The following is a 16,685-nucleotide window of genomic DNA, read 5'->3' as shown; positions in this document are numbered from 1 at the left end:
TGTGCTAAGCAGACTGCGTTCTTTCTTTACCCCTGCACAATTGTTGACTCTAAACAGGGGTTTTATCCACCCCTGTGTGGAGTACAACTCTCATGTGTGGGGAGGCTCCCCACATACAGCTCATCTCAATAGGGTGGAGTCAAAGGCTTTTCGTCTCATTAACTCTCCTCCTCTTACTGACTCCCTTCAACCTCTGTCTCTTTGCTGCACTGTTGCATCTTTATCTCTTTTCTATCACTACTTTAATGGTCACTGCTGCTCTGAACTGTCTGCATGCATTCCTCCACCTCTACAACGGGCGCGTAGCACCCGTCTAGCAGCAAACTCTCATCCCTTTTCTGTCCAACTCTCTAATGCAAGAGTTAACCGTTACTCCCAGTCCTTCATTTATGCAACAGGTCAACTCTGGAACTGTCTCCCTCTGTCTGTATTTCCTGCTGCCTATGATCTCCAGTCTTTCAAACGCAGTGTGTCCAGGCATCTCGAAATGAACGGATCTTGAATTTGGCTCTGTCTTGTATTTTGTTTTTCTCTTGGAGGGAACTGTTATTGCGGGCTCTTGGCCTTTGGTTCCTTCTTCCTCGGATAAAAAAAAAAAAAAGTTAAGACTAAACTTAAATACAGAACTTAATGGTTAAATGAACTGTACAGACTATACTTATAATAATGCCTAAGATTACTCTTACAACATTAGCTTATACTAACTTATACTAATACATAAAATTATGGCACTACAATTTCATCTTCCATCTTCTCAATGTGCCCAAATCACCTCATTTTATCCCTCCTCATCACAACACTAATAGTGTACATTCCAGCTCCATCCTTTCTCTCATTTCTTCACTGCAATCCTAACACTCAAGGCCTTGTATTCAAGGATGCACTACACATTCATCTAATCATTAGCATTTCTGTATGTCTGAGCCAACAAATATCAATTCTCGTCCATTATTGCACAGGTTTCACTACTGTACAGCATTACACTCCTAACACATGCTGTACAGTGATCTCTCAATTATCTGGCATAATGCATCCAACCCCCATGCCAGATGTTGCAGAGCTCCGGATATTGCGTAGGTACCCCCAATCAGCTAACCATTCGGCATCAAACAGGATAATGGGTCACTGCCCTACGCTATCCATCTCAACCCTCTGCCCTAAAAAGTTTCCAACAATTTTATCCACGAGTAAAAGATTAAAATCAAGCATAAAATTCAATACTATGCTGATACAGTATATATAGTGCTGTAATACAGTACATAATATAATCATAACCATACTGTATTCACTGAGTGTCAGCACTGATGGATGGTAGATACACACACATATTTTGTCACTATACACTGGGAGCACTAGGGCATAGAGCACTGAGTGCCCACAAGGTTAGCCACAGCACTACAGCAACAGCACTAGGGGTTAGCCACCACATGCATCACAAATGCAGAGTGCACAGATACGTTCTCACTGTATGACATCCACGGGAGAGGATGAGAGAGTGACAGCAGGCTTGGCTCACTGGGTGATCCACTCTTGTCAATACATTGTGACTGGCTGGCAAGTTGCAGGGTATGCCTGCACGCCAACTGGGTCCCATGTCTGAGCCAGATGATAACCTAACTGCTGGAATGTGCACAGTACCACCAGTTGCTTCCTGTTTCTGAGCCAGATGTTGCCCAATTTTGCCGAGTATTGTTTTAACAAAGTAAAGCAAAAAGCACTGGATATTGCAGTGGGTTGGATATTGCAACAACAGATAATTGAGAGATTACTGTATACAAGAACCCCTTAGCACAGAGGGAGAACCCTCTCAATGTCAGGAGAGGCAGCAGCTCCCTGAACTTCCTCCAATCACTACTCTAGCTATAGAGCCAGCTTCAGCCCCACCTCCAGCACATAATGTCCCGATAATATAAAAACTCCTCCACACACTCAAGAGACTCTCCAGGGAAATCAGTCCTCTCATCCCCATCAATCACTACATGCTCTCCCCAACACACCACACACACACAGAATCAGCATTATTTGCAGCCTACTTCTAATACCACTACATCTCTTGTGCACCCACATGTCAGTGGTCACAAACAGCTAACAAGATTCAAGTACAGTACTTCATACACCCTTGTGGCAAACTGCATAGGACCATATTCCCTCTGCTTTGACAGTACTGCCACTAGCCCTAGATATCATCACGTTTGTTTTATCCATGTTTCCTCTAAAACCCTTATACCCCATTCCATCTCTAAATCTGTTCTCCACCTCCCTCTCTGCAATCAACACCATGCCATCAGCATACAACATCTCTCTTGGAGGTCAATTTCTGAAATGTAAGACAGCTTCAAGCACCATGATAAACAATAAGTGACTTAAGACTGACCCCTGATTCATGCCAACATTCACAGAAAACTCTTCACTCTAATCTCCATTCACTGTCACCTGGGTGTGAGCACCCTAGTACTGTGCATTGCCATAACCATTTTAACCAGCCACTCCTTGATCCCAAGCTTTCTCATTGCCCTCTTCACCACCTCACTAGGAATGCTATCAAAGGCCTTCTCCAAGTTAACAAAAACAAAGTACTTTGTAGCTTCCTCTTCTTTCCTATATATTTTTCCTAAAGATATCACACAATGAATATCGCATTAGCGATCCCTTTGCCTAGCATAAACCCAAACTGCATCTCATCAATATTCACTATTTCCCTTATCATACCTTCCAGGAATCTCACCATTACAGTGCAACTGCCAAAATCTGAAATGGTTGGGATCAAGAGGCCTTTGGAAAACTGAATATTTGGACAGACTGGAATACTGTCAATACTATCAGTTACTGTATATTTACAGTCTTCCACCTGCTTGTCATTCCCTTCAGTAATCACTGTATCTAGGCTAGAGATTATCACCTACATTCATGGTTTTAAGAGTTTTGACATGAAAATATGATAGCAAACAATGATTTTTTTTTTTTTTTTTTTTTTTTTTTTTAATGGAGAAATCAGCCCCATAAATCAAGTTCAGCTTGAGGTAGCTTGGGAGACTGTAGATTACTGCAGCACCTAAACCTTGTGGTGACCTTAGAAAGTACTGTATGTTAAGAGTTCTTTTGATGATAAATATATTCTTTCAAATGTTTTTTTTTTAGCATAATGACTTCTCAAAATTCTTTTGAAAAATAGGTATTTTTGGAAATTTGATATTCTGATTTTGGGAATGGCACTGTACCCTCATTATGTGGTCCAAAAGTTTTACGCCTCTATAATTTCCCTTTCCTGGCAATATCCCGCCCCTTATACACATTTGCAATTGCACTCTTCAGCCAGTCATCTGGAATAACACACTCATATATAATCAAATTTATCAAATTAATAACTAAACCCACTCTAGATCTCAAGAGACCATCATTATTTCAGCGGTCAACCCAGACACACCTGCCACTTTCCCTAACTGTATCCTGCTGATTGCCCTGCACACAGTAGTGGCATCTATCAAAGGCCAAGGCCCAAATACTGGATCTGCTGACTCTAAGCTTGCCCTGTTCCAGTCAAACTCCTCATCCAGCAACCATCTTTATTGTCTTCACTTTCCATAATTACCTTTCCTCCATCATTCCCACAACTGGGGGCAGAAAGTGAGAAATGTGAACATTGGAGGCAGGGTTGCAAGAGACAGACCAAAAAAGACCTACGATAAGGTCATAAAGCATGACCTAAGGGATAAGTGACTGAATAGGGTGGTTGCCAGAGATTGGGCAGCATGGAGTGCTACTATTAGTTGATCATGGCCAATACATGCAAGCATGTTGGAGCCTTTATAAATGAAACAAAATGATTCTTCACACACTGCTTATCTATGATATCCCTATTTCTGATCTTCATCTCGTTTGTCACCTTAAAAAGTTTCTGAGAGTCAGACTTTGCTCTTTAGACCTCCTTTCCAGCCCTATGCTTGGCAGCCAAGTTATTCATCTCTGTTTGCCATGCCTTTTCCATTCCTTGAAATGTCTTTTTTTTTTTTCCTCCTTAACTGTGACTTCTACACCCTCATCCCACCATCATAATATCATAAGTCTTGGTGGGTCCCTTGTCCATCCACACACTGAATCAGTAATTCTCAAAGATTATTCTTAAGAACTCTGTGCTGTTCATTAACATTTCTGTTTCCAGCTTCCTGTTCAGCCACCATTCTACTCATCTCACTGTAGAAGGTATCCCTTACTGCTTTGTTTTTCAACTTCCATATTTTCCTCTTGAATGCATAGGTCTTTTTCTTCACTACCCACTCCTTTAATACCATATCACATATCAGTAATTTGTGCTGCTACACACACTCTTCACTGCCTATAACTATAACATCCTTCACTAAGCTCATATTCTGACCAGGAAATAGTCAAGCTGGCTACTATTGCTCCCCAACTCATATATAATCAGCCTACTCTGTCTTCCTAAAGTACGTGTTGCACATAATCATGATCATTGCCTCCCTGAATTCCAGTATCCTTTCCCCTTTCACATTCATCGTACCATATTCTCATCTCCCATGCACCCCTTCATATCCTTGAGCTGCTGCATCCACATGATGATTTAAATTCCCACCCCACACTACAATCTCATCATCCCCCATACTGCCAACCACATGTATCAAAATTATCATCCTGGAATCTGTTTTTCTTCATCATCCAACCCAGTCTGTGAAGCATGCATCAATATTAATGGAGCAAGAAGCTTTCCAAATGACATTTTCAAAGCCATTATCCTTTCATTCAGTTGGTAAGTTCATAACAAACTCCACCCACTCGTCTTCGGCAGGCACACTCACATCATATCTGTCCACACCTCTCTTCCAAAGTAACTTATACCTTCAATCCTTCCCAACAATCATCCATGCTGACTCTATACTTAACTTCCTGTAAGATTCAGACATTATCCTGCTTCCTGCACAAGGTTTCCACCACTTTCCCCTCTCTACCCTTCAAGCTATGCACATTTCAAAATGCCAGTGAACTCCGTTGGTGTTCTGGTCTTATGCTTGCATTTTACAGCACTATTTTGATTTCGTCATGTCAGAAGTTGAAAAAAAGAAGACAGACCATAGCTCCTCACCCCCAGGGACAGCCCCAAGTCTAAGCAGAGGATCAGGAACCCACTGTCCACCAGCCATGGTCAGTGGGTGTGGCAGTGGCCTCAGGGCACCCTGCCAGAACAGCTACAGAGACACCCTCCAAGTGCAACTTTTCACTGTAACTGTCTTTTCTATTATATACTCAGTGATAGAGCAGCCTCCTGGGGTGCTGTTCCAAGATGAAGGTCCCTCTCTATTGAGCAGAAGTGGCAGGCTGGGAATCGCAGTGACCTGTATCCTCTGGTCCCAACCCGGAGCCAGTGTCACGCCTAGCTTCAAGTCCGCCACTAGTTAATGGAGGCAAAGTTTTCTGGCCACATGCCCTAGATGGTGCCAACCCCTGCGACACAGTAGGGTATAGTGTTTGGTATGTGAAGTGCATCTAGAGTAGTGCAAAAGACAGTCAGAGAAAGGTGTTTTGGAGAGTAAAATAGCCTACTGTCTGTGCCACTGACACAATGGATGCATGTGACAAAGACTGTAAAGATATTTATCTCATTTTTGTATCTGGAAAAGGTTATGAAATGGTGTAGAGGAAGGAATGACAATAGATGTTTAACATATAATCTGTGTTGAAGGAAATTACTGAATAGTGTAAAGAATTTTTATGAAGGTAGTGAAATTCTGAAAGGTACATGGATGTCAGATTGAGGGGTTTAGCATCAGTGCTGATGTAAGACAGAGTATGTAATACTGTATTCCAATTGTTGTTCTCTCTCTCTCTCTCTCTCTCTCTCTCTCTCTCTCTCTCTCTCTCTCTCTCTCTTGTAGGAGAAATGGGGTTAACTCATCTATTAGGGGGTTGTGTCCCTATGAATCTGAGCCTTTCAACTCTCACTTTAATTTTAGTTATAGGATTAAGATCTCTTCCCTCTTTCTACTAATAAAACATAATATTAAGGACCCTGCTGCTACCTCATGTTCTGGATGATACTTTGGACCCCTCTATAAATGACACCATTTAACACTTATATGTTGTGAGAGACTCAGATTGAAAGAGTCCCATGAGAACAGGAACCTAATAAATGGAGAATGGCTTTTGTGCCCCATGTAGCCCGCTCCTTTCGTGATTTGCCTGGCCAGCCCCTCTGACTATTCTTTGGTACTTCTGGCTGGACTGCTCTTAAGTGAGAGTGTTTTACAGCCATTTTGGAGGCCAGGCCAACTAAAATTTCTAGGACTTGACTTGCAGGTACCAGGTACCGTGCTCTTACTGTCACTTCTGGTGGGAAATCAGTGTACTTTTTATCGCTTGTGCTGCTCAGTAGGGAGCTGCAGCACGTCTGGGATTGTCCAGCCCTGGGCAGACCTTTGGTTGGTGTGACAGGCCATCCAGGACAGGGTACTGAACAGAATGAAGACCAGTGACAGACAAGCAAATGCAGGTGGCACAGGAAGAATTTACCAATCCTCCCTCATCTTTTTATACTTTTGTTAATGTATTGGTCACACAAGTTTTTGAAGCTTCTAGGAAACTAATACCATAACCCTGAGAAGATAAAAAATAAATAAAGTAGTTTAAAAATAGCAAAATGGCTGGTGCCCTGACACTAAAGGCTACTTGCTCTGGATGCAAGAAAGTAAAGTTGTACATTGACTTAAAAGAAGAGTATGCCAACATGCACCAAAACAACATCTTCCTCTTCTGTAAGCGTGAGGCAAAAGAGATAAAGGAGATGCTAAAAACTTAGATACAGAAATTGGGACCCTAAGAAAGGAAGTTGCTGAGGGTCAGAAGGAGATTGGCAAACTAAAGGATAAAATCAGTTTAGGTTTACAGAAAATTTTGAAAAGTGCACAATAAAGAAGAAACACATACCATATGGAGACCCAAAATGGGCTTGAAGTAAAGGCTTCTGAGGCTAGGAGGTGGAGAGTTAGTGATCTACACCACCTGGGATTAACTCCAAGTAGGACCTCATCTTTGAAAACCTCAAAGCCATCAGAAACCACAGATTTTGCACCGTTATTGTCGAAAGAAATCAGCTCAGATGTGCAATAAAGTTCTTTAGTCAAAAATGTGTAATAACATCAGAAGAGCAGATTTTCATCTGGCAATGATAACAAAAACCTTGGTAACCAAGGGATCTCTATACTCAAAGCCATGGTAATGTCTCAGAATGGGATGCAGCGATTTGGGCACTACAATCCTAGGGCTTGCAGACAGAGAGTTTTTTTTTCTAAAACCCATCATACACAGACAGTGCAACTGGCAAATAACAAATGATATCACAGTAGACATCACAAACAGATAATTCTGCTTGCAAATAGCAAATGATATCAGTGCAGACAGCTTTAGGATTCTGCAAATGTCTGTTATCAGTATAGTTTACAAGTCAATGTTGATGAGAAAGTAATGGCTGCTGAAAGAGAAGATAACTCACAATGTGTTGTGTTAGTGAGTGAAGAACAACTTAGAATAGTGGAAAAATTTACCTACTTTACTGAAGAGAAAAAACAGAGGTAAAAGTGTAGAGGAAATGGACAGTAGAGTGGCTTAAGAAAGAAAAGTGGCCTGAGCTATGCAGACACTGACAGAAAGCAAAGGACTGAGTTTGGAGGCTGGAGAAGAACTGCTTGAAGGTGTGTCAGTGCCCACAATGACTTGGTATGGCATGAGTCTAAAGACAGCAGTGGAAATGGAACTGCTAATGAATGTACTGTATGTGGGTTGTGTAACCAAAATAGGAAAAGAAACAGACATCTGTGAAAGACATGGAATAAGAAAGTTGAATGATTGAAGGATAGATGACAGTGTGCTTAGATGGTATGGGCATATACACAGAATGAATATGGGAAGGTACTGATGAGGGTAAGTGAGTGTGTTGCTGCAACTGTCATTGTTTAACCTTGGTATGTCTGGTCGAGCAGGTCCATCGACTACAGGCAAGCAAACGCTTGTGTGGGGCCATCCTATAGGAACAGTACAGTAAAGTACATACACCATGCAGGGATCTGATGCCCTCTTGTGGTAGACTGTACCTTATGAGGGTTGGATCACGGTCCTTCCTACAGAAAAGGTGCAGAGAAAATTGACGTTTGGCTATACACAGAGAAAGGCCAAATGCAGAGTGCAGGATCCAGTTAATACCTGAAGAAGCTTGGTGGGCTAAATGTTGAAATAAATTGGATCCTGTACTCTGCATTTGGCCTTTGTCCGTGTATATCGCTGCAGTCTTAGCTGCTTTCTACACAAGAAGGTTTGGCCCCTCGGGAGATGCCACAGCTGCTCCATCCAGGGTGCAAAGCACTACCACATGTAGGCTCCATGTCAGCACCTGTGAGTGAGTTTGAAGGTAGAAGAAGAGGTGGAAAGCCAAGAAGAAGTTGACTGGACATGGTAAAAAAAAAAAATGTGAGAAAGTGAGGTAGGGAGGTTATGGAAGCAAAAGTAATGATGCAACATTAATAAAAATGGATGACAGAACTATATTATAGATACAGTACTATTGACAAGAACTGCACCTCATTTTATAACTTCATGGTTAATGGAACACCTCTATCCCATACATATTTGGGAGATTAATCTGAAAATAAAAGGCATACATAAAAAAGTGTGGAGGGGTTTTGCCTGTGAGGTCAAGCCCTAATTTTGAACACATGAATGTGTGAATAATTGTGAGACTTATCTTACTGGGCACTCTGATAACAGTTCAGATATCTGTGTTTTCACATTTCTTTTTCCGGATCATGGAGGAGGAGGAGGAGTAGAAATGATGATGATGATGATGATGATGATGATGATGATGATGGCATTTGAGACATCCTATCATTAACACACAGAATGATGAGGAGGTGAAAAAAATGGATGACAGGACATTCCTGTCATCAACCATTTCAGTCCCACGCTAAACAAAAATTTCCAATTGATTATGTTACAGGTGTGCTGGTGGAGACTTCAACAAGAATATTAAAATGAAAATAATGTACAGACAATCTGATGGTGTAAGTGACTCTCAACAAGACAATTCTATAGCCAATTACAAAATCAAAATATACCTTCACACTGTACAACATGTTTTCTTAAAACTTATTTAAATAACTGAAATTTTTGTCTGATGCTATGGACAGAATATTGGAAATTACCACTTCAAATCAATTCTAAGCAAATCATTTTCCAAAGTGAACTCAGTTAAGGATCTACTGTACATTATTCCCAAACCAAAAAGTGCAGTACTGCCCAGCAATTTCTGCATGTGTCGAATGGTATTCTGGAGTCATTAACATCAAGTTACATGTGACTCACTTGATAATGAGTTTAGTTGGGTCTTCAAGATCATATCTGGGATCCTCGTCATGGATGCTGATGCGTTCCTCTCCCTCAAGTCGCACCCAGGTCATGTTTGGGTCAGGGGAGCCAAAAGCAACACATGCTAGTGTTGCTGCTTCTCCCTCTAAAACTGTCACATCCTCTGGTTCAGTCAACCACTCAGGAGGCAGGGCTATAAAGATGTTGATAAAATAAAAATTTAGAGATCTTACGTATGATTTAGCATTCAAAGTCCAGCATGACTTCTTACTGTCATTATGTTGCTGAAAAATTTTCCCATTTTGCTACTGTTCGTTGACTTTAGTAAAAACAGCTCATTCAGCAACATTATTCACTACATAAACAGTACAAATATTGATACACAGCAAATCAATTTACACTCTGCTTCAATCAACTCTGACAATTAAAAAAACTGTGTGGTGTAGCCTCACACAGGACGTTGAGGTAGACACTCTTGTAGGCGTAGCCGTGGGGATTGGAGGCATTACAGGCAATGACGGCCTTCTTGCTTAAATCCAGATTGTCAAACACCAACTGTCATGTGGAAGAGCAGATGAAAAACACACAAATTATTCACTTAGCTGAACAATGTATTCCATGCAAAATTGTACAGGCATTATTAAACATGAGAAATCCACTTCTTGTCCATATAAATGCACTTCTTCTCATATGCTGATTAAAATTTACAGAACTTTTCATTCAAATATAGACTGCCTTAGTTAAACCTGCCTAAATTTATACTTTTTCATCAACACTAGCACTACCACCATCATCCCAACTCTAATTCCCACCTAATCAAAGGGGTAAGATAAGACCCAGAAACAAATAAATAGAAGAAAATTAGTAGAACTACTTGTACAGTGTGTTTGTTCTAACTTCACAAACATACACGTTTTCAGCTTCAGCTGATGACCTAGTGCAGTCCAATTAGAAGATTTCATTTCCAAGTCACAACTAAGGTCCATCAAAATTCATACAACCACAACTTAGTACTTGAGTTGTGATAGTGGCCTAGTTTTGTCTGATGAAAACAAACTGCCTCTACCAAACAGCATGCTAAGGACCGCACATCATTCACACATCACTCAAACTTTACAAAATCCTGGTATTTTCTTTCTTTCTACTTTTATATCAGTTACCATGGCATGGGCTCCACCAACATTGATTTTGTGACCAGGATGGGATGGGACACAGATCTGTGCCAGAGGGTACACAGTATTGCACCTCTCATGCTGCTGCTTCTGCCCAACAGAGGGGCTCAAATCTTGGAGGCTGCCCGATCAGCGGTTGTATAATGGTGGGGCAGTTACACTACCAAGCTGGGCAAGAGTCCCTGTAGCTGTCCAGGCAGGGTGCCCCAAGGCAACTGGCACAGCTGCTGGCCACAGTTGGTGGGCTGTGGGTCCCAGGTCCCATGCCTGGACTTGGAACTATGCAGATGGGTGGGGCTGTGGTCTGCCTCCTCATTTATTATATCGACATATGACCAAAAACGAGTAGAAGCAAGAGCATGCCTGAGGAAATTAAATCACCCAAGCAGTTCTAAGTGGCTTCATGGAATCTGGGTAGTTTGAAAGGTAGAGCAGAGGAAGTAGTGGAGGCTATGAGTAGGAAGCGGGTGGTTGTTTGATGCATTTAGATGATTAGGTATAGAGAATAATCAGCCAGAATGATTACCAGGAAGGACTGTAGGTCTTTTTGGCAGGGAAATGTAGATGGATATGGCAGTGTGGGTGTGCTGGTTGAGGAATAATGTGTGGCATATCATGAATGTAATGAGGGTGAATGAAAGGATAATACCAGTGAAAATATTGTTGGCTAGACTCCTAATTTCATTTATATCAGTGTATGCTCCACAGGCTGGCTTGGATGATGTAGAAAAAGATAGATTCTGGGATGAATTGATACATGTGGTAAGTGTTATGAGGCATGATGAGATCACAGATTTGGAAGGGGACTTGAATGGTCATATGGATGAAGCAACTCAAGGATATGAAGGAGTACATGGGGGATGCACATATGGTACAAGGAATGTGGAAGGGGAAAGGATACTCGAATCTGGGGAGGCAATGAACATGACTGTACAACATGCACTTCAGGAAAAGAAAGAATAGGTTGATTACATACGAGTCTAGGAGAAATAGTAGCCAGATTGACTATTTCCTGGTAAGGAGGGCTGATTGGAGGTTGGCAAGGGATTTTAAAGTTACAGTGGGCAAAGAGTGTGTGCAGCAACACAAATTACCGATATATGACATGGTACTTAAGGAGCGGGTGGTGAAGACGAAGACCTATGCACCTAAGGGGAAAATATGGAAGTTGAAAAACCAAGCAGTCAGGGATGCCTATTATAGCAAGATGAGTTGAGTTGTGGCTGAGGAGGGGGCAAATGACAGAAGTGTAAACACTACAGATCTCACAAGAACAACCTCCTGATAGCTGCTGATTCAGTGTGTGGATGGATAAGGGACTCTCCAAGACATAAGGTAACATGGTGGTAGAATAAGGGTGTAGAAGCCACAGTCAAGGAGAAAAGAAGCTATTCTGGGAATAAAAAAGGGATAGTAACAGAGAGGAGTACCTGACTGTCAAGCATAGGGTTAGAAAGGAAGTATACAGAGCAAATATCTAAGTCTCAGAGACTTGTCCTGAATAACTGTAATAGTGCTGAAAAGAAGAATATGGTATTTAAGGTTCTGATTAGGAGGAAAAAAGAGGGATATCACAGGTGAGCAGTCTGTGAAGAATGATGAGAGAAAAGTAGTAGTGGAGAGGATATTAAAGATGCATGGAGAGAGCATTATAACCTGCTGATGGATAAGGAATCTGACTGGAGCAGGGTCTAATGTTTGTCCCTTGGCCTTTGATTGATGCTGCTATTGTGAGCAGGGCAATAAACAGGACACAGTTGGGGGAAGGCAGCAGGTGTGTCTGGGTTAACCGTTGAAATGTTTAAGGACTCAGGTGATAGGAGTGGGGTTACTTACTAATTTAATAAATATGATTATATATGAGTGTGTTCCCCCAGATGACTGGCTGAAGAGTGTGACTGTAAATGTGTGCAAGGGGAAGGCTGGCGCCCTGGAAAGAAGAAATTATAGAGGCATGAAACTTTTGGTTGGCATGGCAACTATCATCTACTCACTTGAGGTAGTGCTGCCTATGTCTTCCTTCACTTTATTATTCTTTTTCTGTGTCTGTCCTCTTACATTCCAATTCATCTCATCTTTCCAGTCACCTTTTGTTACTCTTCTTTCCTTTTCAGGTGACTTTACACTGGGTGACAAGCCTAATGGTTTCCTATAAGCCAGGAAACCATTTACAACACTGGGTGGTAACAATATAACCAACCCATACAAGTTTCCTTACATGTCAACAAGTGGGTTGGCAGAGGGTTAGTGTCCCTCACTGCAAAACAACTAGCTCAAAGTCCAATGGCCACCCCCTGTGGGATTATGGCATCTTGGTACAGATAGCTAGATAAAAATTTTGGACCAGATAGTGAAGGTAATGGAAAGAGTCCTAGAAGGTATGATTAGAGAAAGACTGAATAGTGATGAAATGCACTTAGGGTATATGCCAGTCAACGGGACCACTGATGGCATATGCATTCTCCAGCAGCTTCAGGGATAATATATAGGAATGGAAAGGGATCTGTACTTTGTTCTTGTTGAATTGGTGCAGGCCTTTGGCATGTCCCTAGGGGACTGGCAAAGCTTGGGATCAAGGAGTTGATGATTGGAGTGATTATGGCTATGTATGTGGGTGGTTGCACCCTCGTGAGACTGAATGGAGATTTGAATGATAAGTTTTCCAAAATGTTAGCATGCAACAGGAATTACTTTTGAGTCCCTTATTGTTTGTCATGGTGCTTGAAGCTCTCACATGACTTCAGAAATGGGCTCCCATGGAAAGTGTTGTATGCTGATGATTTGTTGTTGATTGCAGTGAATGAAAGGGAGACAAAGAAGGGATTTAGGAAGTGGAGATGATATGGGACACAAGGGTCTGAGAGTGAATGTAGATAAAACAGAAGTGATGGTATCTAGGGGTGGAGGTACTGTCAAAGCAGAGGGACAGTGGCCATGAGTGGTTTGTCACAAGGGTGTGGGAAGTAACTCCACCTTGTGCAGTATTTGTGATAAGTGAGTACATAAGAGATGTTGTGGTATATAAGGTAGATTGTAAGATAATACTGATTTCATGTATGTGGAGTGTCAGGGAGGGCATACAGTGATTGTCGGGTATGAAAGGATTGATCCTGCACGTGAGTCTCTTGAGTGTGTGGAAGAATTATTTTATTTGGGGGACATGTTATGTGCTGGTAGTGGGCCTGGAGCTAGCTCTGTGGTTAGGGTAAGGAGTGGTTGGAGGATGTTCAGGAAGCTATTTCCTCTCCCGACAGTGAGAGGGCTGTCCCTCAGTATGCAGCAGTATTAGGAGTGTAATGCTGTATGGTAGTGAGACCTGAGCAGTAAAGGAAGAGGATATGCATAGGCTCAAATGTACAGAAATGACAATGATTAGATGGATGTGTAGTGCATCCTTGAATGCAAGGACTGGGGGGCTAGGTTTATAATTGAAGAGTTGGGAGGAGGGATGGGACTGGATTGTATTGGTGCTGTGATGAGGAGAGGCAGATTGAGATGGTTTGGCCATGTGGGGAGGATGGAGTACAACAATTGGGTGCAGAAAGTGAGACGTATGAACGTCAGTGGTAGGGGTGCGAGAGGCAGACGGAATAAGACCTGGGACCTCAGGGTTAAAGGACTCAACAGGGAGGCTGCCAGAGGTCAGGCAACATGGAGAGTTGTTCTTTGTTGAACAAGGCCAACACTTGCAAGCATGTTCAATCCTTTATAAATTATATGACATTATACCCATTATTCAAAGTACTACCATTTAAAAACAGTCAATCCTTGCCACATACTTTTTAACCCCCTGATGCCAGGCTCCCTGCACCCTATCCCCTTCCCACAACCAGGCTTATTTTCGTAGTCTGGATTTTCCAATAAAAAAAATTTTCTTACAAATCAATCACAAATGATACAAACTCACAAAAAAATGCATGTACTTACCATCTCCTGGTGTATATCTCTACTACTGTGTAGGTGGCTAACTGCAGTCAGTACATGTGTACTCTGCCCCTCTAGGTGCCTCTCCCCCAGCCCCCCTCCTTCTCCCCCACCTCTGTCCCAGATAGCCTCTCCCCACACCCTCAGGCACATGGGAGAGCCCACAACACCACTCTCAGTTAGTCTGGTGTGCTTTTAACCCCTCAGCCCACGATGACGCGTTTGTCATCATATGGGCGTGTCTGCAACTATACTCGATGATGCATTTGTCGTCATTTAAGTATAACAACCTTTTGTCAGAGAAAAAGCTTTTGGCCGATTGGCGTCATTTTTGGAGGCGTCATAGTTCCCGCGCTTCTCGTCAATAGTAATGACTTAGCAACCTCGGGGCCCGAGACACACAGCAGCCCGGACAGGCTGATTAGTTCCTCAGCAGCTGTCAAGGGGAGAAAATAGCTCGCGGCTCGGCATTTAAATCGAACTCTATTTACCCCCGTCCTGGGACGCGCATCATATTCCATTATACCTATAGTGCTTGTGTTTACTTTTTGGGCAATATCGTGATTAAAATGGCATTTGAAATAGGGAATTAGGTTTTTGTGAATCATTCCTGGCCGTTATCAGCCGTTGGCCCAATGAAGATTATGCTAGGCCTACCCTGTTTTTCGGCGTGTCCCAACAACTACACCCCTCTACCCTGCACCCAACTATTATTCACTATTATTCAACCACTGAATAATAGTGACAGTGAATCAGGTGAATATAGTGTGCAATAGCTAGTGAGGAAGGACATGGTGAAACGTTTAGCAGGGGGAGGCAGGGAAACCGCCTGATGGCACAGAGTTGTCTTGAACTTAATATTTGCCAAGGTGTTGATGAAGTCCTTGTTTTATGCTGATATATGGTGGATAGTGTTATTGTGCAATAGATAGGAGTATAGTGCAACAAGTGTACATGATGAAATATTGGCTAGGGCAGGAGTCACGTACGCCTTACAACTACGGCACGCCATTGTCAGGAGGGGATAATATAGAGGAGGTTTATAGGGATATTTGATTTTGTCATGTTGTTATATTTATTCCCTATGCTTTCTGTGTGAAATAAAGCATAAGTGTTATATTGATAAATAAATAAGTGTTATATTGATAATAAAAGAGGTACAAGGTAGGGTAGTGGATGTTGGAGTGGCCCTGGTGAGAGAGGATAGTGTTTGGAAACTCCCTGTACTGTTGTTTGCAGATGATACTGTGTTGTTGAGTGAAGACGAAGGGGAGCTGCAAGGCTTGGTGGATGAGTTTGAGAGAGTGTGTAAGAAACGGAACCTAAAGGTGAATGTAGGGAAGAGTAAAGTGATGGTCTTTGAGAGAGGTGAAGTTAGTGAATGTACAGTGAGGTTAGATGGTGAGGAATTGGAAAATGTGAGTATGTTTAAGTATTTGGGTAGTGTGATGAGTAAGGATGGAGGTTTGGAGGGTGAAGTGCTTGAAAGGGTACAGCAGGGAAGAAAGGTTGCTGGTTCCTTGAAAGCAGTGATAAGAAACAGGGAAGTGAGCATGGAAGTGAAAAAGTTACTACATGACAGTATTGTGATACCAACTCTAACGTACAGAAGTGAAGCTTGGACATTGTTGGAAGGACACAAGTCAAGAGTGAGAGCAGTGGAAATGAGTTATTTAAGAGGAGCCTGTGGAGTCACGTGGAGAGACAGGCTGACGAATGAGGATATAAAGGAACGTTGTGGTGTGGATGTGGATGTGATAGGAAGCGTTATGACGAACACACTGACGTGGTTTGGCCATGTGGAGAGGATGGAGGGCGAAAGACTGACGAAGAGTGTATGTGAGTGAGGTGGAGGGGGGAAGAGGGAGGGGGAGGCCGAGGATGAGATGGAGGGATGGGGTGGAGAGGTATATGAGAGAGGGGGGTGTGAGTTGGGAGCAGGGCAGTGAAATGGCGTGGGACAGGGCGACTTGGAGGTGATTTGTTTGTGGCCACCCCAAACGGGATTGAGGCGTCTGGCAATAGATAGATAGATAGATAGTTATATTGATATGTTTATCGTATGCTTGCATGGAAGAACGTAAACACTGCACCACGTGCTCGTCAGAAAATATCATCTACGATACCTTAGGTATTGAAAATGTGACATACAGAGCACGTTCATGTACTGTTGTGCTGAAATATACTGTATGTCTCATAGAATGATGGATTTGATTATGAGCATTG

The 16,685-nt window shown here is 42.3% G+C and overlaps 1 protein-coding gene across 1 annotated transcript in view; it reads right to left on the bottom strand.

Moving 5' to 3' along the window:
• Positions 1-16,685, bottom strand: part of LOC145416430 (uncharacterized) — a 657,995-nt gene that overhangs the window by 319,958 nt on the left and 321,352 nt on the right. Inside the window, exons 12-13 of the mRNA XM_080285378.1 lie at positions 9,816-9,918; positions 9,361-9,556 (exon numbers count right to left, since the gene is read on the bottom strand). Of these exons, the coding sequence (XP_080141504.1) occupies positions 9,361-9,556; positions 9,816-9,918 (299 nt within the window). The remainder of the gene's footprint in view (positions 1-9,360; positions 9,557-9,815; positions 9,919-16,685) is intronic.

The sequence above is a fragment of the Coenobita brevimanus genome, chromosome 106 (assembly GCF_032717465.1).
Source record: "Coenobita brevimanus isolate Jiangsu-jjx chromosome 106, ASM3271746v2, whole genome shotgun sequence".
NCBI lineage: Eukaryota > Metazoa > Arthropoda > Malacostraca > Decapoda > Coenobitidae > Coenobita > Coenobita brevimanus.
This window is presented reverse-complemented; position numbering and strand designations above follow the sequence as displayed.